A 23748-nucleotide genomic window follows, 5' to 3' on the forward strand; every position below is an offset into this window, starting at 1 on the left:
CTTAGCATTATCTCCACTGTCTATATCTATTGCTTGAATACTGAATATTGAAGCTCCTTGTGCATTATTTTCTGGTACAAATACAGTGTAAATCAATTTCTCAAACACCGGGGCATTGTCATTAATATCTGATACATCCAGTTGAATGACTCTTCTAGAAGTCATTTCTGGAGAACCTTTGTCAGATACTTGAACAGTGATGTTGTAGGATGACATCTTTTCTCTATCTAGACTACTTTTTGTAACAATTTTATAGAAATTACTCGCTGATGACACTACTTGAAATGGCACATCTCCTGTAATATGACATTGAACTTCTCCATTTTCGTTTGAGTCTTGATCACGAATTTCAAGCAGTGCTACCAGTGTGCCCAATGCAGAGTCCTCAGCAACAGGAGATGATATTGAAGTAATGGATATCTCAGGAGCATTGTCATTTTCGTCTATTACTTCTATTAAAACCTTAGCATGAGCCGCTAGACCGCCCCCATCCTTGGCTTGTACAGAAACTTCATAATTTTTTGTCAATTCATAATCTAAATGACTTTTTGTTTTAATTTCTCCATTTTGGGGATTTATAATCAATGTCTGCAGAATATTACTTGCCATTGTACTAAATGAGTAAGTGATCTGTGCATTGACACCTTCATCTTCATCACTTGCACTGACTTGCAGAATTGTAGAATTCACTGGTATACTTTCTCTAACAGATACTTTGTATACATTTTCCGTAAAAATAGGAACATTATCATTAAAATCTGTAACGGCCACCTTTATTATTGTTGTCCCTGTTTGTATAGGATTTCCACTATCAAAAGCAGTTAAAGTGAGTTCATATAGGCTTTCTTTCTCCCGATCTAAGGATTTCTCTAGAGCTAGTTCTGGAAATACACTGCCATCAATGCCTATTTCTTCTGTCAGTAGAAAATGCTCATTTGCACTGAGTCTGTAGCTTATCAGAGAATTAATGCCAACATCCAAATCTTCTGCTTTTTGTAAAACAAATCTTCTTCCTGGGGAGGATGCTTCACCCATTTCTATACTAATTTGCTTATGGATAAACGTAGGAGGATTGTCATTTATGTCCTTAATATCAATCTTTACATTGAAGACACTTAAAGGATTTTCAACCACAGCATCAAATGTAAGAACACAATCAGCTGCAGCTTCACACAATGTCTCCCTGTCTATCCTATCAGCAATATATAGGTTTCCATTATCCAGATTTATGCTGAAATATTTCTCAGAAACACGAGAAACAATACGCAATTTCCGATTAGACAACTCCTTTACTCCTAGTGTAAGATCCTTTGCTAAATTCCCAACAATAGACCCTTTTCTTAATTCTTCATTAATAGAATAGTGAATCTGACCAGAGACTGAATGACACAGCCAGGAAAATAAGAAGGAAAATATTACTTGCCATCTGAGTCCTGCTCTTTTCTGCCTTAGTTTCATTTTCATTCTTGCCCTTTTTGAAATTTCAAAGTCCATTTTTTTGTAAATCCAGCTGAAAAAAGATCTGAAGCCTTCTTATTTATCCAACAGCATCAGGCACATCCTATGTAGTAATGGCTCCTATTCCTTCATACGAGTCTGCAGTGCATTTCTCTAGCAGAGCTTTTCTAGAAACCAATTTTTTCCTTCTTGGTAAACAGCGGCGCTCTGAGGTGAAAGTTTAGTACTGCAGCACCAATGATTCTTTTTAAACTAGTACATTATTATAAGTAATCATTAGGTTGTAAACTAACTTAAACTATTAAGATAAAGAAAGAGTAGAAAAGTAAAGCATTAACTTCATGAAAGCCACAAAGATACGTTTTGTTGAAAGAAAGTGTATTATTACCAAAAGTAGTATTTGACTGCAGTTTCTAGTCACCTTGTAAATAAAAGTAGCAAAAAATTATGTATTCTACTCTAGTCTACTAAAGTAGAGGCAGGGGTGAGTATATAAATGCTATACCGTACATGAAATAAAGAAAGCAACAGAAGATTTTGATAGAACCAAAGTAAAAATAATAACATGAAATACAAAAAACTTAAGCACTATAAGAGACAGATACATCAACAAATTAATACAATCTAACATAATGCATGATTTATTATGAAAACTCATAAATACATAAAAGATGGCACAGAAACTCATATGAACCCACATCACAGGTATAATTAATGGTCAACAAGGTACTATATTAGTAACTGAATCATAAAGTGTAAGCGTAATAAAGATCCAGCAACTTGACATAGGAGAGCTATTTTATAAATGATGTGACATAATGGATGACAACTGCCCTCCGATGTATATTTTGCACTGGCTTGTTCAGGGGAAATATATAATGTTTATGGCTCACTTTAGAGACTTAAGCATTTTTTTTACTTTTAACTGACTTCTCTTTACATAACTATGAAATAAAAAGATTTCACATGATACTACTAACTTAAAAAAGCACAGAAATTGGCCGGTCCACATAGTTCACCACTATATCAGAGCACTAAAGATATCATTCTAATTATGAAATATTTTTAACAGACAGTAAACGCATTTACAAAATAGGTAGAAATAAAGACACAGCAATTAAAATAAGAATTAAAGACCATGACATGAGGGCATATGTCTTCACCCTCTGACAAGCAGCATATCTTGTTCTGGCAGATGTGAGCCATCCAGGTATTATATCACAGGACTAACAAGTATGAAACATTACATTTTCCTTCTAGTGACCATTGCAGAGGAAATGCTTAAAGGGGTTGTCCCGCGAAAGCAAGTGGGGGTATACACTTCTCTATGGCCATATTAATGCACTTTGTAATATACATCGTGCATTAAATATGAGCCAAACAGAAGTTATTCACTTACCTGCTCCGTTGCTAGCGTCCTCGTCTCCATGGTGCCGTCTAATTTCAGCGTCTAATCTCCCGATTAGACGCGCTTGCGCAGTCCGGTCTTCTCCCTTCTGAATGGGGCCGCTCATGCCGGAGAGCTGCTCCTCGTAGCTCCGCCCCGTCACTTGTGCCGATTCCAGCCAATCAGGAGGCTGGAATCGGCAATGGAACGCACAGAGCCCACGGTGCACCATGGGAGAAGACCTGCGGTCCACCGTGGGTGAAGATCCCGGCGGCCATCTTCGCAAGGTAAGTAAGAAGTCACCGGAGCGCGGGGATTCGGGTAAGTACTATCCAGTTTTTCTTTTAAACCCCTGCATCGGGTTTGTCTCGCGCCGAACGGGGGGGGGCTATTGAAAAAAAAAAAAAAAACGTTTCGGCGCGGGACAACCCCTTTAACTGTTTGTCAGGGTTTTTGGAAACTAGCTTTAAGATTAAAGGTGTAATCCATAATAGGATAACCCGTGTATAAAAATCTGTAGTAAAACATAAAGTAGTAGATCAAAATAAATCTAAAATAAGAGGCCAATAACTAAACACAGGAGAATTAAAACTAAACTATATATTGTAGTTACAACATTGCCTAAGCAACGCATTGTAGTCCATAAAGATGAGATGAGCACAAAAGGTTCTCCATAAGAACAGGCATTAGTCACCTAAGCAATTTATCAAACCTTGCTAATACTAAGAATATACAAACATAGCAGACATGGGTTCTATATAAAATAATACCAATAAACACACACACACACACACCCATACACCCACACACACACCCACACACACACATATATATAGTAAACCTATTTTGCCTTATATGCTAGTCTATTCCTTCAGAATAGAAGTCAATTTACAACCTGCATTTGCAGTAAGCTTTATAATTGTTTGCTATATTAGATACCAAAGTTTTGATATACCTACCTGTGCATATAAGTATAGCTGGACTCGTTTTTTCTTCCAATATCAAAGTACAAAATAAAATCAAAATCTTATAAAGGAAAAGCTTAATGTTACACCTCTTAAAAATCTTAATTACAGAATATAAATCTGAAGTTCATAAGATTACAGATGCAGATGTGTCCACCTTACCTTGGCTCAAACTTGGTTAAAGGTTGACATTTCTCACAAAACAAATTCAATAGAATATTTTAGTGTCCTAGCAAAACAGTTGGCAGACTGCAAATCACAACTCAACATCTAGATGGCCACACATATAGGATAGAGACATAGGCGTAACCTGAAGCTCCTGGGCCCCAATGCAAAACCAGTAACAGGGCCCTCAACTATAATGCTTCATTCATAGTAGGGGGCTCCTTATATGGAGAAGAGAGGTCTTATGGCCCTCTACGGCTCCTGCACCCGGGTGCAGCCGCATCCCATATAATTACGCCAGTGGATAGCGATATTGTGACGAAGTATGTCAAAATTATGTTTTTTTTTACTTGGTGCCACACATCTTGGGATACTTTGAGCCAAGAGAAAAAGTAAGAAAAGACACATTTGTACATGAACTTACATAGTGATCTGAGGAGTTAAATTCTTTTTAAATTGTTCGAGATCAATAATCTCATTGAATACTATTTCTTAGTTCATAATAGCTACTTATAGACAAGATTTAATGCCAGTTGGAATTGGCTCCTTATGTTACAGAATCACAGCAGGTCTCCTATCAAATCCAAGACTCTTCTTAAGAAAAACAGAGCATTTTTTTACCGAATACACTACTTTGGACCCTGACATCTACCCAAGACTATAGGCAGTACTGAACTCTACAACAGATAGATATAATCTTTAATTCAGGTTTAGACTCTCTTTAAACCTTCTTTGCTATAGTCAACAAATTCACAGAGAGGGCAGCAAAAAGTCCCAAAAGAATATGTTAAAGCCCTATCACAGTAAAGACTTGGAATAAAATAATTAATTTTACAGTAAAGACTTAGAATACAATAATGAATCATTAATTTATTCTAAGTCTTCTTTGCTGTAGTCATTTCAATTTGTAAAAATATTGTCAATTGACCATGAACATCCAAGAGAAACCTGATGCCTCAAAGTGTTTATTGACCCAACCTAGTAGGATACTTCAGTATCCTACTAAGTTGGGTAAATAAATCAGGACATATTGCAAATTTTCTAATTCATTTTACTGCAGAATTTAAAGGGTAAAATTAGTGGCATGCCCACATCAAAATTCACTACAAAATCAGCACTTACCAAATGGATGTTCTGTGAACTTGTTATGGAGTTTCAGTAAAATCCATGGTGGAAAAATTCTGCTATATCTGGACACAGCTTGTCAATTTTTTAATAATGAATATATGTAATATATAATACATAACATTTTCTTTTTGCATACAAATATAGCACATTATTATTGTTTGATGTATTATATATTATACCTTTGAACATGAACTTGTTAGATGATTACAGAAGCAGAATTAGTTTTCTCTATACTGTAGCATAAAGCAATGTATATGATTTTGTGGGCTTTAATTCTAAGATATATAGTTTTCACTCACCTGCATACAACTATTATTAGAATCTTTCAAACTCTCATTTCCAAGTCCTGAATCATCAGTGTCAATTAGATTCTCCACCGCTACGTCTTCATTTGATTTCATATAAGTAAAGTCATTTTCACAAGAATCCAAAGCCACACATACATTGTATGAGTTTTGTATAGGCAAAGATCCATCACTATACCAGGAGAGAATTCTGGGATCAATCGGAGGATACAGATTTGTCCTTAAAGTTCCAAATTCTGGTGCAGGTTTTGATTCCTTGCATTTTGAAAGAATTACTAGTAGGACAGTTACAATAAATAGCAAAGAAATGAGTGCCAAAGAAATGACCAAATATAGCTGCAAATTGGAATGAGTATATTCATTCATTTCATTGCTGAATTTTGGAATAACTTGTTGGAAATTATCTGCAATAATGAGACTGACTGTGACTGTAGCTGAAAGAGAAGGAACACCATTGTCCTTCACCACCACCACAACCTTATGGTTTAAGGTATCCCTTTCTTGAAACATACGTAAAGTCCTTATTTCACCTGTCTGTTGATTAATAGTAAAATAAGATGAGTCTGATACTGGAAAAAAATCATAAGAGAGCCAAGAATTATGTCCGGAGTCTAAATCCACTGCAACCACCTTTGTTATCAAAGAACCTGGTTCAGATGTAAAAGACACCATGTCAAACACAGTCGACCCACCACTCTCTGGTGATGGGTACAAAATCTTTGGTGCATTATCATTCTGATCCACTATATGAATAATTAATGTAGCATTGCTGCTCAGAGCGGGGGACCCATTGTCTTTGGCAGTTACTTGTATTACAAACTCTTTCTGCTTCTCATAGTCAAATGACCTTTGAGCATAAAGATCTCCAGTCTCTATATTGATGGAGAGATAAGATGATATTGGTAGATCTTCCTCCATGGTGTTTGAAATGCTGTACATAATTTTAGCATTGTCTCCAAAATCGGGATCTGAGGCTTGGACACTAAAGATAGAAGATCCTGGTAAATTGTTTTCTGGAAAATGGAAAATATAAGTTGATTTCCTAAATATTGGTGGATTGTCATTAATATCCGATACCTCCAAAGTGATGGATTTTCTGCTGGACAGTGAAGGTGATCCTCTGTCATTAGCTAATACGGTTATGTTATAGGTGGATACTTTTTCTCTGTCCATGACACCTGCAGTAACAATTCTATAATAACTATCAGATGTTAATATTAAGTTGAAGGTTATTTCTTCTATAAGTCTGCAGTCAACTTCTCCATTTGCTCCAGAATCTTGATCATGGACTCTTATCAGAGCTATAATGGTACCAGGTGGAGAGTCCTCAGGAATAGGAGTAGATAATGAAGTCAGGGTTATCTCAGGAGCATTGTCATTCACATCTATTACTTCTATCAACAATTTACAATGGCCAACAAAGCCACCTCCATCTTTTGCTTGAATAGAGAGTTCATAGTTCCTTACAACTTCAAAATTTAATAGTTTGTTGGTTTTAACTTCCCCACTTGCAGGGTGTATGTTGAACATGCCTGTATGGTGGACATTGCCTGATGTTTTACTGAAAGAATATGAGATTTGGGCATTTATACCTTCATCTCTATCGGTTGCATTCACTATGATTATTGTAGTATTAATTGGAATATTTTCATTTACTTTGACTTTATAGACTTCCTGAGTAAATATGGGAAAATTATCATTTGCATCACTAATAATAATTTTTACTACCACAGTACCAGATCTTACAGGATTTCCTCCATCCATAGCTGTAAGAATGAGGTTATGGATATTTTCAGTCTCTCTGTCTAAGGTTTTCTCTAACACAAGCTCTGGAGATTTACTCCCATCATTGCTGAGCTTTTCATTCAGTGTGAAATATTGGTTGTCACTAAGCTTATATGATTGTACTGTATTCAAACCAATATCTGGGTCTTCTGCATTCTGTAAAGCAAATCTTGTTCCTGGTGAAGTCAGTTCTATCATCTCCACAATAAAGGTGTCATGAAAAAATTTTGGAGCATTATCATTTTGATCCTGAATGTCTACTGTGACCTTGAAGACATTAAATGGTTTTTCAACCACAGCATCAAAGGTTACAGAGCATGAATATGCAGCTCCACACAATGCCTCTCTGTCTAGCCTGTCCTTAACATAAAGATTTCCATTTTCTAGACTGACATAGAAATATTTCTCAGAAATATGGGATAGAATTTGCAGTTTTCTAGATGAGAGCTGCTTAATATCTAATCCCAGGTCATCTGCAATATTTGCTATAACAGAGTCTTTCCTCATTTCTTCTACAATGGAATAATGAATCTGACCAGAGACTGAATGACACAGCCAAGAGAATAAGATAGAAATGGTTACTTGCCATCTGAGTCCTATGCAGCCCTGTGTATGATGTGGAATCTCAGCCATTCTCACTCAAGATTCTAGCTCTTTTATAATCCTTTGGATAGTCAGCATTTATAATCCAGTAGAACAGAATGCAGATAGTATATTGTAGTACATAGGAAGCAAACAGGTAGCCAAAAAATATGAAAATCCAGTATTTTGTGTAGAAAGAATCCAGAATATGGCTGTCTCCTCTTGCAGATCTGCAGCATGTGAGTAAGGAAAATACCAGAGGATCTCCAGCTCTATATTTCTCTCCTTATTGGTTAAACAGCGGCGCTCTGAGGTGAGAATGAGGAACTGCAGCACTGAGATGGTTTCCATGTTCATTATTGTGAAATGTTCCAATATATGTTTATGTGCTCTAGTTTTAAAATCGTATTTTACGTATATTTATCCAATGTATACAGTTATAATATAAACATTCTACAATTATGTATTGGTAGAAAGTTCTTGTTTTTTATATTGAGATATCAAATGTATTAGAAATATACTTTTAAATATTAACTGCAGTACACAGATATGGGTCTTAATTCAATATAAATCATGAGTCATCTTGTAAGCTAAATTCCTCACGGCTAACTACTGCTAGGTAACTCTTATGAATATTATTATAGGTGCAATACCAAATAATACCGTTTCACACATTGTGAAAATAATCTCAATTTTGTTAACACACAATATTAATAAAGCAACCAAAACTGTAAATCACAGATGATTTAACACAGACTTTTACAAAAGAAATAGTCTTCCGTGGTTCTCAGCATGCAGTAACAATTACTTGAACTATATGAGTACAGGAATGTTCCAAACACTGTTTACTACTACCCGGTGAAGCCCTGGGTGAAACCTTAATGTCCGTGTATTTGGTGCTTAAACTCTTTCTAATGCGTTGCAGGCATGCTTACTAACTGATTAGTCACAAAAATAAATAATATAGTATTTTATTAAAATAGTCTATCTAATTAATAAACAAAGTTTGTTATTCACACAATAGAACAAAGAGCTAAAAAAAACACCAACAAGAAACTATCTGGATCTTCATGGTTTACACTGAAGCTGGAATATAGCTGATGAGTCTGCAATTGCTCATGCTTTTGACTACTTGCAGGTTATGGTTTCATACATCACACTTCTTTTAAAAGCCATACTATTCTGAAGGTTCTGCTGCAAGAGAACCATCAACACTGAACTAGTCAGGTAGTCATACTGCTCTTAAGGGGCAACTTCCATTTCAGGCTTGTATGGCGTATCCACAGGATATAACATAAAAGTCTGATAGATGTAGGGCCTAAATCCAGGGCCCACACCTGCCTCAAAAACTGACAGCTGAGCTTCCCCAACCCCTGGCCTTGCTGTATGAGACAGGCATGGGTAATCAGGAGTAGGAAAACAGTAACTGAGTGGGAGTTACAGAAACAGTGTCGCAAACAATACTTTTTCATACTCCTGGGCATTCCAGCCTCTGTGGGATACTGGCATCAGAGCCATGATTGGCTGAGATGTAAATAATATGTTAAAGGCATATTTCAAGTAAAAAAAAAAACAACTTGATTAAACATTGCCAGCGTGACCTCTCTAAGCAAATATCATTATTTTTAATGCTGCATTTAGACTGAACGATTATTGCTCAGAAAATCATTCAAACGAGTGAAACTGAACAATAATCGTTCATTTTAAATGCAGGTAATGACTGAATGACTAACCTGGCATAAACATTGACCCCTGCTTGTCCACTTTTTGGGCAATTTAAACACTACTCGTTCAGTGTTTCACATAGGGATGTGAAATATTAAACAGTAAATGAGGGAGAACTTCACAATTCTCAATGAGAATCGTGCAGTCTAAACAGACAACCCGGGCATGGACAATCTGGTGATGACGTCACCAGCTTGTTCACTAGGGCAAACGAGAATCATGAGATTGTCAGCCTGAGGAAAAAGGTCATAACACTTACATCAGTAAATGTACAGTATGTGTATTATGTCATGACTAGACGATTTCCAAAGCTCTTCTTCTAGTATAGTGGTCAAACCTTGAGTTCCAAGCACTTTATGTAACATTCTTTACTTCCCGATTCCCTGCACAGCCTTTCTTTTTTCTTTTTTACTTGAATTATAGTATCCAACTGTAGTGCAGCAAGTTCTTGATACAGTACTTACACGTAGTTTAAGATACTTCTTTTAGGAATTGCTTTGTTTACTCATAAGGGAATACAATTCTATTCACATATACACTATAGCTTGTGCAAGGTTCTCTAGAGTTAAAGAAAGACTGACAATGCTGACCCTCCCACAGGCTAAGAAAAGAAGAGCAACTTCCTACCTGAATGCAACTGAAAAACATACACTTATCACTAATAGAGATGAGCGAGCACCAAAATGCTCGAGTGCTCGTTACTCGAGTCGAACTTTCAGTGATGCTTGAGAGTTCGTTTCGAGTAACGAACCCCATTGAAGTCAATGGGCGACTCGAGCATTTTTGTATATGACTGGTGCTCCGCTAAGGTTTTCATTTGTGAAAATCTTAGCAAATCACCAAAGTCATGTAAAAAACACAGAAATGGATAGGGCAGGCGAGGAGCAACATGCAGGGCTGCATTTCAGACTCCGAGGTCTCACTATTAAGCCACAATAGTGGCAAGAGTAAGACCCCCCCCCCCCTTCCCGCACTATCAGCATAAAGATCGTTCTCCTCTGCCACAGCTGTAACAGCTGTGGCAGAGAAGAACGATGTTAGCCCATTGAATTCAATGGAGCCGGCAATACAGCCAGCTCCATTGAAAGCAATGGGCTGCCGGCGAGCGCAGGATGAATTTTCTGGTAGGGCTTAAAAGTATAAGCCCTTACCTGAAAATCATCCTAAAATGTGTAAAAAAAAAAAAAAAAAAGTATACTCACCTTTCCGCTGCAGCCGGAGTTCAGCCGCATCTGGCCGGCAGTTCTCCTGAACTGCTTTCTGTAGTATTCAGCAGGTGGGGATTTAAAATCCCCGCCTGCTGAATGAGCTGCCTCTGATTGGTCACAGCCTAACCAATCAGAGGCAGCTCTCACTCACCCATTCATGAATTCATGAATGGGGGAGTGGGTGCTGCCTCTGATTGACTCAGCGCAGGGACCAATCAGGGGCAGCTCTCAGCTGAATGACGCAGCGCTCGCCGGCAGCCCATTGCTTTCAATGGAGCCGGCTGTATTGTCGGCTCCATTGAATTCAATGGTCAGTGCTCATTTAATCGAGACGAGTACCGCGTGGTGCTTGTCTCGAGTAACGAGCATCTCGAGCACCCTAATACTCGAACGAGCATCAAGCTCGGACGAGTATGCTCGCTCATCTCTAATCACTAACGATCCTTTCACATCCTATTGTTTCCTTATGTCTGAGGTTTCTGTCAGAAAGACTCAATGTCTGGGCCTGAAACATGTTGCTTTTGTGCCAAAAAAACGGATTCACTTCCATTTATATCTGAACTCCATGTGGTTGCACAGGATATATTTTTCATTTTTCTTACATTGGAATACCATTTTGTGGCATCTGTACCTCATAGGCTGCTATTGGAAAACCTAGAAGTATAACACATGGTATACATGTTTTTATGGATTCCTCTCTATTGAATAGAGCAAACCCCTGTGCTATTCTATACAGTAGAAAAATGGAAACCATATGCAGCCACCCTACAGTCAAGTAAGAATACCATCTCCGAAGCTCTCATTTTGGCTCATAAATGGCTAGCCTGCTTTTATACTTTAGAAATTTTTATAGGATTATAGACAAAAATATTTACATATTTATAGAAGCATTATTTCCAATCATGGATAAAGAATTACAGAACAAAGAAAAAGTCCTAATCACCTCAAAAATTTCTTCACAGAGTGTGATTAAAAAATAACTTTTATTGACTGAGACTGAAACCAGAACGATTTGGCAATTAGCGCCAAATAAAATTTTCACTTGGGATGGTACCCTATTTCTGGTGACTGCTTTTCACTGAAAGGGCCTCCCTTAAGTGTAGCATCATTTTTGGTGGTAAGAATCCCTGTCATAAGGCGATATGGGAGGGACGAGTCCTCCCTGGGCTTCCCAGACGTCAATGTTGTATCTTTATTTGGCACTTATTGCCAAATCACTCTGGTTTTAACCTAAATTAATAGACCGTAAGTTATTTTTTTAATCCTACTGTGTAAAACAATCATAGATAAGGGACATTCTTAGTTCACAAACCCTAGTGGTAAAGTATAAGCTACACAAGGCCTGGAGATACAACCATATACAAAAAAATATAGTGCATACTAATGTTCTATAATTGTATTATACTGTATTAAGTATTACATATGCTTTATTATCGAAGAAAGAATATAAATTCAGGCTAGTTTAATAGATTGTATTTCAAGAAACTAGCATCATGCTATTTGTTGTAAGACATTCTCCTTCAAAACTCACCTCCAAATCACTGCCCAATGTCACAAGATCTTTGAGACTTTCAAGTCCAGAATCAGCAGCATCAATGAGATTATCCACAGGGACATCTTGTTTTGGATTAATGTAAGTAAAGTCATTTTGGCTTGAATCCAAGGCCACACAAACATTGTATGAATAAGGTAGCGTTAAATTCCCATTTGAATATTGAGTCAACATTCTGGGGTCAACAGGAGGATACAAACTAGAGGTAAATGCATCGAAGACTGGAAGGGGCTTAGTCTTCTTACACTTTGATATAATGACCAAAATCACAGTTATAATAAATAGTAGTGAGATAAGAGCAAGGGTGATCACCAAATATAACTGTAAATTAGATTGAGGATCTTCATCAGCGACTTTATTTCCAAATTTAGGAAGTATCTCATGAAAATTATTGCCAACAACAAGATTGAAAGTAACTGTAGATGAGAGCGGTGGATCTCCATTGTCCTTTACCATCACCACAACTTTATGGCTCAATACATCCTTCTCTTGAAAGACACGCAATGTTCTGATCTCTCCTGTATTTTGTTCAATGATAAAATAGGTTGGTTCTGAAACTTGTATAAAGTGGTAAGAGAGCCAAGAATTATGTCCAGAGTCTGCATCCACTGACACCACTTTAGTTATTAAAGAACCTGGTTCTGAGTCAAAAGGCACCATCTCAAACACAGCTGGCCCAACACTATCTGAAGATGGGTACAAGATCTTTGGTGCATTATCATTTTGATCCACAATGCGGATAATTAATGTAGCATTACTGCTCAAAGCAGGTAATCCATTGTCCTTTGCTGACACTCGGATGTGGAACTCCTTGTGTTGTTCATAATCAAATGATCGCTGAGCATAGAGGACTCCAGTCTCGATATTGATAGAAAAATATGAAGATGCAGGAAGTTCTTCTGGATTAGTGCTAAATATTGTATAAATTATTTTAGCATTATCACCAGCATCTGGATCTGAGGCTTCTATACTGAAGACAGAAGCCCCTGGTGAATTATTCTCTGGAACATAGGCCACATAGTTAGATTTTGCAAACATTGGTGGATTATCATTGATGTCTAATATCTCCAGTGGGATTACCTTTCTGTTGGACAATGGAGGAGATCCTCTGTCAGTAGCTAAAATAGTAATGTTATAAGAAGGTATCTTCTCCCTGTCCATGGACTTTGTAGTAACAATTCTATAATAACTGTCTGATGATAAAATTAAATTAAAAGACAGATTCTCCACTATTGTGCAGTCAACATCCCCATTTCCTCCAAAATCTTGATCACGTACTTTGATAAGAGCAATCACAGTGCCGAGTGGAGAGTCCTCAGGTATGGGACTAAATAATGAGGTGAGGGATAACTCAGGAGCATTGTCATTTTCATCTAGTACTTCTACGACTACTTTACAATGGGAAACAAGGCCTCCTCCATCTTTGGCTTGGACCGACAGCTCATGATTCCTTATCTGTTCAAAGTCTAATTTACTATTTGTTTTAATTTCTCCTGTCACTGGGTGGATGATGAATGTTCCAGTTTGATGGACATTTTCAGATGTTTCACTAAATGAATATGTGATCTGTCCATAGACTCCTTCATCTATATCAATTGCCTTTACTAGGTTTATTGTAGTGTTAACTGGAGAGTTTTCACTAATATTGACTTTATATACTTCATGGGTAAATGTTGGAAAATTATCATTCGCATCAGTTATAATAATTTTTATCCTTGCGGTTCCAGATCTCACCGGATTTCCTCCATCCATAGCTGTTAATATTAATTCATGAATGTTTTGTGACTCTCGATCTAAACTTCTCTCTAACACAAGCTCTGGAGACTTACTCCCATCACTGCTGATCTTCTCTCTCAGTATGAAATGTTGGTTGTCACTCAGCTTGTATGTCTGTATGGAATTAGATCCAATATCTGGATCTTTTGCACTTTGTAAAGCGAATCGTGTTCCAGGAGATGTAAATTCTATCATTTCCAGAGTGAATGTCTCATGAAAAAATCTTGGAGGATTGTCATTAATGTCCTGAATCTCTATTTTAGCTCCAAAGATACTTAAAGGACTTTCAACCACAACATCAAAGGATAAGAAGCAGGAGGCTGTTGTCCCACACAATGTCTCTCTGTCTATCCTGTCCTTTACATAGAGATTCCCATTGTGAAGGTTCACATAAAAGTATTTCTCTGAAACATCTGATACAATCCTCAGTTTTCTAGATGAGAGCTGCTTAATATCTAATTCAAGATCATCTGCAATATTTGCTATAACAGAGTCTTTCTTCATTTCTTCTACAATGGAATAATGAATCTGACCAGAGACTGAATGACACAGCCAAGACAATAAGATAGAAATGCTTACTTGCCATCTGAGTCCTTTGGACATCCATGCAGGAGGTTTCATTTTTCTCATATAGATTTTCCTCTGCAGCACTTTGTCTGTAGATTAGTTATTATCCAGCTGTGTGGAAGAAGAATTTTTGTAGAGAGAATCCAAAAAATGGCTGTGCCTCCTTTTGCAGATCTGCAATGTGTGCTAGCACTGAAGACACTACTAGATCTCCAGTTCTTATTTCTTCTGCTTATTGGTTAAACAGCGGCGCTCAGAGGTGTAATTGAGGAACTGCAACACTGATATATATTTCTGTATACCTTAGTGTTACAAGGAATTATAATCTTTTATAACATTGAGTTTTATAAATAAATGTTTAGAAGTATTTAAACAGAATACTTAGTATTTATAGAGAGCCTTCTGCAGAAGCTGTATGTCATTGTATTGTAAGGTAGAAGTATAATTCCTTTGGTTTAGTAATGAAACCTTAAGATAAGTGCTAAATGCTAAACTAAATGCTTGTGGCATTCCTCAAAATGATGCATTTTATAGTGGATTTATAATCATTCTTAAGGCTTAGGCAATACCCCATACATATACAGTTTCATCAGCACAAACTTAACAAGTCACTGGATATAATCAAGTATACCAAATACTGACCATAGTGTTAAGTTTGTTTTTATACTCCAAGAAACTAATATATTGTTTTGTGTGTATAATATATGTCACACTACTGTAATGTTTGTAAAATCTAAAACCATATTTACATACATTATTATTAATTAGCTAAATATATTATCAAGCTCTAAACACGTGTTCTATCCTTATAGTCAGCTGCAAATATTTATTTAAAGGGATTTAATTAATGTATAACTGGTTATCATTGCCATTTTCAATGCTTGTCTGTAAATAGGAAAACTGAGGTACCCTTTAAGTAATTTGCTTTGCTAAATGAACATTTTTTAGTTTATTTTTCAATTGATATCTAATGTATGTATCCCTCTTTCTACCCCCCACTAACACCTGCCGCCCCCGCTCACCCCTGACCCCCACCCCCCAGCCTGCTTAGACCAGTGAGCAGTTACTCGAGAAAAGTGATGCTCGCTCAAGTAACTGCTTTATCCGAGCGTGCTCGCTCATCTCTATTCACAATGAAACACTATAAATTCTCTACAGAGGAAATGACAGCTGTTTGCCTGGCACCTTGGGAGTCAAATTGTTCCAACAACCGAAACAACGGGAATACCAGTATTACACTATATGAAGAAGTTGTGAGTAATTATAACATGCTGTAAGTAGCCTATCGTAGACTATGAAGTTCAGAAGAGCACAAAACATCTTCCATAAGACCAGGTATCAATTTACCTAAGCAATTGGTCAAACATTGCAATTTTAAAAGTATAAACATAGAGAACATGTGTTCCATTTAAAAATTACTAATAAACATAGGGATTATATATACTGAAAACCTATTACCCAAGAATCTTACTATTAATAAATCATGGAATGCTGCAGATTTTCAAATCCATGTCAGTTCAGATTTTAAAGTGTGAAATCTACAGCAAATCCACAGCAAAACCTGCAGGTATCACATGGACGCTCTGAGTTTGCCATTGGTTTTCAGCAAAATCCATAGTTAAAAAAACAGCTACATCTAAACATAGTCTTTCAATTGCTTGTAGTAATGACTGTAGTAATACAATATATACAGAGAGTAGTCAAAAAGACTGAGTCAGCACTATCCCATATGCAGATGTCCGGCAGCACTCAAAGATGGATCCCAAAACAGGGTGAGGTCTAATTATGCCAAGCCACCAAAGAGTGGGATCGTGGACCTTTAATCCCCCAGATCAGTCCATAACAGAAAAAGATGGCGGCAGCATCAAAGGTGTAGAGTAAAATCCAAGTTCCTTTATTGCTCCATGTCATTTAAAATGGCAACGTTTCGACGTTGATAAAGACGTAGTCAAAACGTTGCCTTTTTAAATGACATGGAGCAATAAAGGAACTTGGATTTTACTCTACACCTTTGATGCTGCCGCCATCTTTTTCTATTAGTCAGCACTATATCTCAATACTGCTGACCTATATTGAAATAATAAGAGCATATTTAAATAGGAAGGCATGGATGTGCTATACAATAGTATAGTGCAAAGGCCCCTGAGGGCCCAAAAGATGGTTTTCAATTCTGTGCTGTGGTCCCTGTAATAGATAGACAGTAAAGCCCAATTGCAAAGTTGAAGAGTAGCATGTGAGAAGCAGAAATCCACTTTCCGTGTCTCTCTCTCAGTCTGCTGTTATGACTGAAGCAAAGCATACTTGAAGTAGCTTCTATCTGCTGCTATTCTATATTCTTCTCCTTGTTGGTTAAACAGCGGTACTCTGAGGAGAAAGTGAGGAACTGCAACACTGAGATGGTTTCCATGATCATTATTAGTATAAGACATTCTAATATATTTATCTGCTCTAGTTTTAAAAATCTATTTTTATGTATTTAATGTATAGAATTATAAAAAAAAAAACATTTTGCAATTATACAATGTATATTTAATTGTATAACGTATATGCATATTTTTTAAAAAGTTGTCAAGATATTTACATTGATATTTGAATACTGAAATGTTTTTCTAAATATTCACTGTTATATACAACCATAGGCCTTAAGTAAATATAAGTCATGACTAGAGTTGAGCGAACGTACTCTGCCGAGCTTGATGCTCGTTTAAGTATTAGCATACTCAATGGTGCTCGCTACTCGACCGAGCATCACGTCGTGTTCGAGCCCGCCCTAGTTTTGGCCCCTCCCCGCTGCAACGCTGCGCACGTCAACAGTAGTTTGTGGCTGGCTTGGGGAGGAGAGAGAGAGAGAGAGAGAGAGAGAGAGAAAGAGAAAGAGAGAGAGAACAAAAAAAAAAAGCTCGGCAACCGGCAGGTCCCATACAAAAATGCTTGAGTCTCCCATTGAAGTCAATAGGGTTCGTTACTAGAATAGAGCTCTCGAATTTTACCAAAAGCTCGACTCGAATAACAAGGACCTGAGCATTTGGGTATTTGCTCATCTCTAGTCATGACATGTCACTACTCTTCAGAATTTATTGTCATCCACAGAGATATTCTGACATTATTTGAGGAATGATGATGGGACACCAACTCTAATAAAATTACATTGCTAATAAACGCAAATTTTTTATAGTACTTAGCATAAACACATATTCCATTACCTTGAGAAATTAAATGATTAAAACATTTTGTTTACTTAATAAACAAACAGCGTTTCATACTAACACAATACAAATGGTTTTAAAAAATACAACCAACGAATAGAACTAATTTGCTCTTCAGGGTATATAGTTAAGCTGGGATATAAAAAATGAATTTGCAGTTGTTAATTTTACTGGCTTCTTGCAGGTTTTGGTTTCACCCATTACTCTACCTACCCTACGTTTGAAAGCCATACTATTCAGAAAATTGTTCTGCAAGAGAACCACCAACTCTAAACTAGCCAAGTAGCCTTGGAACTCTCCTAATTACACTAGTTTCACCAGTTTATCACATTCTAGATGAAAAAAAATTTGAATAAATATTGCATGGCCTGTGTAAGTAAATAATCTTAATTGTAACTTTTGCAGCAGTTAGAAGCCCGTTTTTTATGTCATCTCATGACTAGATGATTCTTGCAGGTCTTTTTCTGATACACTGGTCATGCTCTGCCTTTGACACAATTGAGCACTCTATCCTACTGTACATTTTCTTGTCCCTTGTCACACAGATTTTGACATTTCCTTTATCGACCTCTCTGTCTCTGATGTTACTTTTTTGCTATCCAGAATCCCAAAATGTCTATCAGCCATAGCCTCTGTCTTCTCCAAACGCGACATGGAGAAAACCAATGTCATTATTTTTCCTTATCTCACTCAACCACACCGTCAGATCTATAAAACAGTCAATAGCTTCTTCCCTTCGTCACAAGTCCATTTCCTTGGGGAAATCTTTAATTGATCCTTTTCTCTCAAGCCAGATATCCAAGGCCTTAAAGGAGATGTCCCGCGCCGAAACGGGTTTTTTTTTTTTTAAACCCCCCCCCCCGTTCGGCGCGAGACAACCCCGATGCAGGGGTTAAAAAAACCACCCGCACAGCGCTTACCTGAATCCCGGCGGTCCGGCGTCTTCATACTCACCTGCTGAAGATGGCCGCCGGGATCCTCTGTCTTCATGGACCGCAGGGCTTCTGTGCGGTCCATTGCCGATTCCAGCCTCCTGATTGGCTGGAATCGGCACGTGACGGGGCGGAGCTACACGGAGCTACACGGAGCCCCATAGAGAACAGGAGAAGACCCGGACTGCGCAAGCGCGGCTAATTTGGCCATCGGAGGGCGAAAATTAGTCGGCACCATGGAGACGAGGACGCCAGCAACGGAGCAGGTAAGTATAAAACTTTTTATAACTTCTGTATGGCTCATAATTAATGCACAATGTACATTACAAAGTGCATTATTATGGCCATGCAGAAGTGTATAGACCCACTTGCTGCCTCGGGACAACCCCTTTAACATCTCTCGCAGCCTCCAAATCAAAAACATCTCTTAATTCCTTAACTTTAAGTCAACAAATCTGCTAGTGCATGCTCTCAACATCTCCTGCCTAGACTAGTGCAACATTCTTTTCTGCTACTTTCCATTCACCGCTGTTGTACCGCTCCAATCCCTCTTCAATGCTACTGTCTGGCTAGTCAACCTCTTCTACCATTACTCCTCTGCCTCTCTCCTCTGCCAATCACCTCACTGGCTACCTATTGCCTAGCAAATTTAGTTTAATAAATTAGAATGACATACAAAGATATCCACAAGCTGTCCCCTCTATACAAATCATAATCTCCTGATACCTTCCCACATGTAATTTTCAGTCCTCAGAACCCTCCTTTTCTGTACTCTTGTCTGCTCTTTGAACAATGATCTCCAAGATTTCTTCCAAATGTCCCCTATAATCTAGAACTCACAACCTCAATCAGACTCCTTTCCACCTTCAAAATCTTCAAAATAATCCTAAAAACCTACTTCTTCAGAAAAGCCTACAATCTACAGTAAGTCTGATGCTACTATCATATAAGCAGCTTCTACCCAGCCTGTCTCCCTTTCACTTTCTTTGTAGGTTGTAAGGCTGCACAGACATAGTTCTCTCTCCTTCTATACTCTATCACTCATTTAGTTACTGTATGTTTATTGTTCTTGATTTTACTTTATTACTCTAAGCCCTCTTCTTATGTACAGCACCCTGGAATCTAGGGCACTTTAAAAATAAATTATAAACATGATAATAATGATTAACTCCCTTGAGATGCATATCCCGTGGTAAAGAGCCATAACACTTGCACTAGTAAATGTACAGTATGCAGATGATGTCATAACTAGATGATTCCCAATGCTCTTCTTCTGCTTTGGTGGTCATACTTTGAATTCCAAGCACTTTATAAAACATTTTTATATCCCTTTTCTGTTCAAGCCTCCTTTTATCAACTTTGTCACTCAGATTTCAATATCCTAAAAAATAGTGCAGTAACATCCTGTTGCAGTTTCACAGATAATATTAAATAATATCTTCAGCCATTGCTTTATTTACTCTTAAGAGAGCTACCATAAAACACTGAGGAAGTCTAGTTCATTCGAATAAATTCTGGTCATATTCACAGTATGGCTTTAATAACAGAATACATTATAGTGGAAGAAATGCTCACAAAGCTGACCCTCCCACAGGCTGAGAAAAGCAATGCAGCTTCCTACCTGACGACAAAAGCTAAATACCCTTATTACTAACATGCCTGCCATATGTCTGCCCTAGTTGGATTTACCAACAGAACAAACAGAAAACAAAATATGGCATCAAGCATGGTTCCTCTCACAAACATTCCACTTAAAGCGGATTTACAGGAAAATACTACTACACTATCCTCAGGATAGTTGGGGATCTGTTGCTAGAGATCCACGGCCATCAGCTGATTCTCTGGCTCACTGTCAGTGCAACTGAGCTGAATGTCATCACTGTGGTGAGAGCAAGAAGTCTTGGAGGTGGAATCAGTACTATTGAAATAATGTGGAGTGAAGCCTCCTCTGAGACTTCCAGCTCTGCAATGGGGTTGAGCAAGAAGTCTCAGAGGCGGCTTAATTTCCATTGAATTCAGTAGTAGTGAAGCCACCTCTGGGACTTCCTACCCTGACCCCAATGACAACATCTGAACTGACAGCAGGCCGAACGATTAGCTGATTGCTGGGAATCCCGAGTGGTGAAACCCAGGCAATGACCTATTCTGAGAATAGCATTTGCCTGGATAACTCCATTAATTTTTTATATGGAGTTATAAGATTCAGTGATTTAAGGTGTCATCCAGGTTATCAAAATATTCTTTTTTTCAAAAGGCTGCCAAAACTAAGATCTATTGGTCTCTATTTTGGCACATTTTATAAATAATGAGCAAGATTCAGACATAAAGCCTAACAAAACCCCTGGACAGAATAAAAAAATGAGATGTGAAGAGGCCCAAAGCTATGCAGGGCTTCTAAATACAGCCTTATAAAATGCAAGCATGATACTATTTTATGAATGGAATGTATAAACTATTACATACACTGCATTAGCACAGTGAAAATGTGATTCCAGTTATTTCAATAGATAATTTCTCACAAAACTATCTTCATGTCACTTGCGCTAGCAGTTTCTAGATCTTTACATTTAAAGATAAACTTACCTTTAATTCACTGCCTGGTGCCACAATATCTTTGACACTTTCAATTTCAAGTGCAGAATCATCAGCATCAATGAGATTATCCACAGGGACATCCTGATTTGGTTTAATGTAAGTAAAGTCATTTTGACTTGAATCCAAGGCCACACAAACATTATAAGAATAAGGAAGTGTTAAAGCCCCATTTGAATATTGAGTCAGCATTCTGGGGTCAACAGGAGGATACAAACTGGAGCTTAATGCATCGAAGACTGGAAGAGGCGTTGTCTTCTTACATTTTGATATAATGACAAACATCACAGTTATAATAAATAGCAATGAGATAAGAGCAAGGGTGATCACTAAGTACAACTGTAAATTAGATTGGGGATCTGCATCAGCAACTTTATTCCCAAATTTAGGAAGTATCTCCTGAAAATTATTGGCAACAACAAGATTGAAAGTAACTGTAGATGAGAGCGGTGGATCTCCATTGTCTTTTACCATCACCACAACTTTATGGCTCAATACATCCTTCTCTTGAAAGACACGTAATGTTCTGATCTCTCCTGTATTTTGATCAATGATAAAATGATTTGGGTCTGAAACTTGTATAAAGTGGTAAGAGAGCCAAGAATTATGTCCAGAGTCTGCATCCACTGCCACCACTTTAGTTATTAAAGAACCTGGTTCTGAGTCAAAAGGCACCATCTCAAACACAGCTGGCCCAACACTATCTGAAGATGGGTACAAGATCTTTGGTGCATTATCATTTTGATCCACAATGCGGATAATTAATGTAGCATTACTGCTCAAAGCAGGTGATCCGTTGTCCTTTGCTGACACTTGGATGTGGAACTCCTTGTGTTGTTCATAATCAAATGATCGCTGAGCGTAGAGGACTCCAGTCTCGATATTGATAGAAAAATATGAAGATGCAGGAAGTTCTTCTGGATTAGTGCTAAATATTGTATAAATTATTTTAGCATTATCACCAGCATCTGGATCTGAGGCTTCTATACTGAAGACAGAAGCCCCTGGTGAATTATTCTCTGGTACGTAGGCCACATAGTTAGATTTTGCAAACATTGGTGGATTATCATTGATGTCTAGTATCTCCAGTGTGATTACCTTTCTGTTGGACAATGGAGGAGATCCTCTGTCAGTAGCTAAAATAGTAATATTATAAGAAGGTATCTTCTCCCTGTCCATGGACTTTGTAGTAACAATTCTATAATAACTGCCTGATGATAAAATTAAATTAAAAGACAGATTTTCAACTATTGTGCAGTCAACATCTCCATTTCCTCCAAAATCTTGATCACGTACTTTGATAAGAGCAATCACAGTGCCGAGTGGAGAATCCTCAGGTATGGGACTAAATAATGAGGTGATGGATATCTCAGGAGCATTGTCATTTTCATCTAGTACTTCTATGACTACTTTACAATGGGAAACAAGGCCTCCTCCATCTTTGGCTTGGACTGAAAGCTCATAATTCCTTATCTTTTCAAAGTCTAATTTACTATTTGTTTTAATTTCTCCTGTCAGAGGGTGAATGGTAAATGGTCCTGTTTGATAGATATTGCCAGATGTTTTACTAAAGGAGTATATAACCTGTCCATTTACCCCTTCATCTATATCAATTGCCTTTACTAGGTTTATTGTAGTATTAACTGGAGAGTTTTCACTAATATTGACTTTATATACTTCATGGGTAAATGTTGGAAAATTATCATTTACATCAGTTATAATAATTTTTATCCTTGCGGTGCCAGATCTCACCGGATTTCCGCCATCCATAGCTGTTAATATTAATTCATGAATGTTTTGTGACTCTCGATCTAAAGTTTTCTCTAACACGAGCTCTGGAGACTTACTCCCATCACTGCTGATCTTCTCTCTCAGTATGAAATGTTGGTTGTCACTCAGCTTGTATGTCTGTATGGAATTAGATCCAATATCTAAATCTTCTGCACTTTGTAAAACAAATCTTGTTCCAGGAGATGTAAATTCTATCATTTCCAGAGTGAATGTCTCATGAAAAAATCTTGGAGGATTGTCATTAATGTCCTGAATCTCTATTTTAGCTCCAAAGATACTTAAAGGACTTTCAACCACAACATCAAAGAATAAGAAGCAGGAGGCTGATGTCCCACACAATGTCTCTCTGTCTATCCTGTCCTTTACATAGAGATTCCCATTGTGAAGGTTTACATAAAAGTATTTCTCTGAAACATCTGATACAATCCTCAGTTTTCTAGATGAGAGCTGCTTAACATCTAATCCAAGGTCATCTGCAATGTTTGCTATAACAGAGTCTTTCCTCATTTCTTCTACAATGGAATAATGAATCTGACCAGAGACTGAATGACACAGCCAAGAGAATAAGATAGAAATGCTTACTTGCCATCTCAGTCCTTCGAACATCCATGCAGGAGGTTTCAT

General features: G+C 37.5%; 1 protein-coding gene across 2 annotated transcripts in view; it reads right to left on the bottom strand.

Annotated features, from left to right (window-relative positions):
- The window catches only part of LOC136611242 (protocadherin gamma-A4-like), a 292538-nt gene that overhangs the window by 257465 nt on the left and 11325 nt on the right, over nucleotides 1–23748 (bottom strand). The window contains exon 1 of one of the 2 annotated variants that reach the window (XM_066590672.1): nucleotides 5403–5418. The exons of the other annotated variant lie outside the window; for it this stretch is intronic. Coding sequence (XP_066446769.1) covers nucleotides 5403–5408 — 6 coding nt within the window. The 5' untranslated portion in view covers nucleotides 5409–5418. Of the gene's footprint in view, nucleotides 1–5402; nucleotides 5419–23748 lie in introns of those variants that run through there. 2 annotated transcript variants of the gene reach the window in all.

Source organism: Eleutherodactylus coqui, chromosome 2 (genome assembly GCF_035609145.1).
Source record: "Eleutherodactylus coqui strain aEleCoq1 chromosome 2, aEleCoq1.hap1, whole genome shotgun sequence".
NCBI classification, from domain to species: Eukaryota; Metazoa; Chordata; class Amphibia; order Anura; family Eleutherodactylidae; genus Eleutherodactylus; species Eleutherodactylus coqui.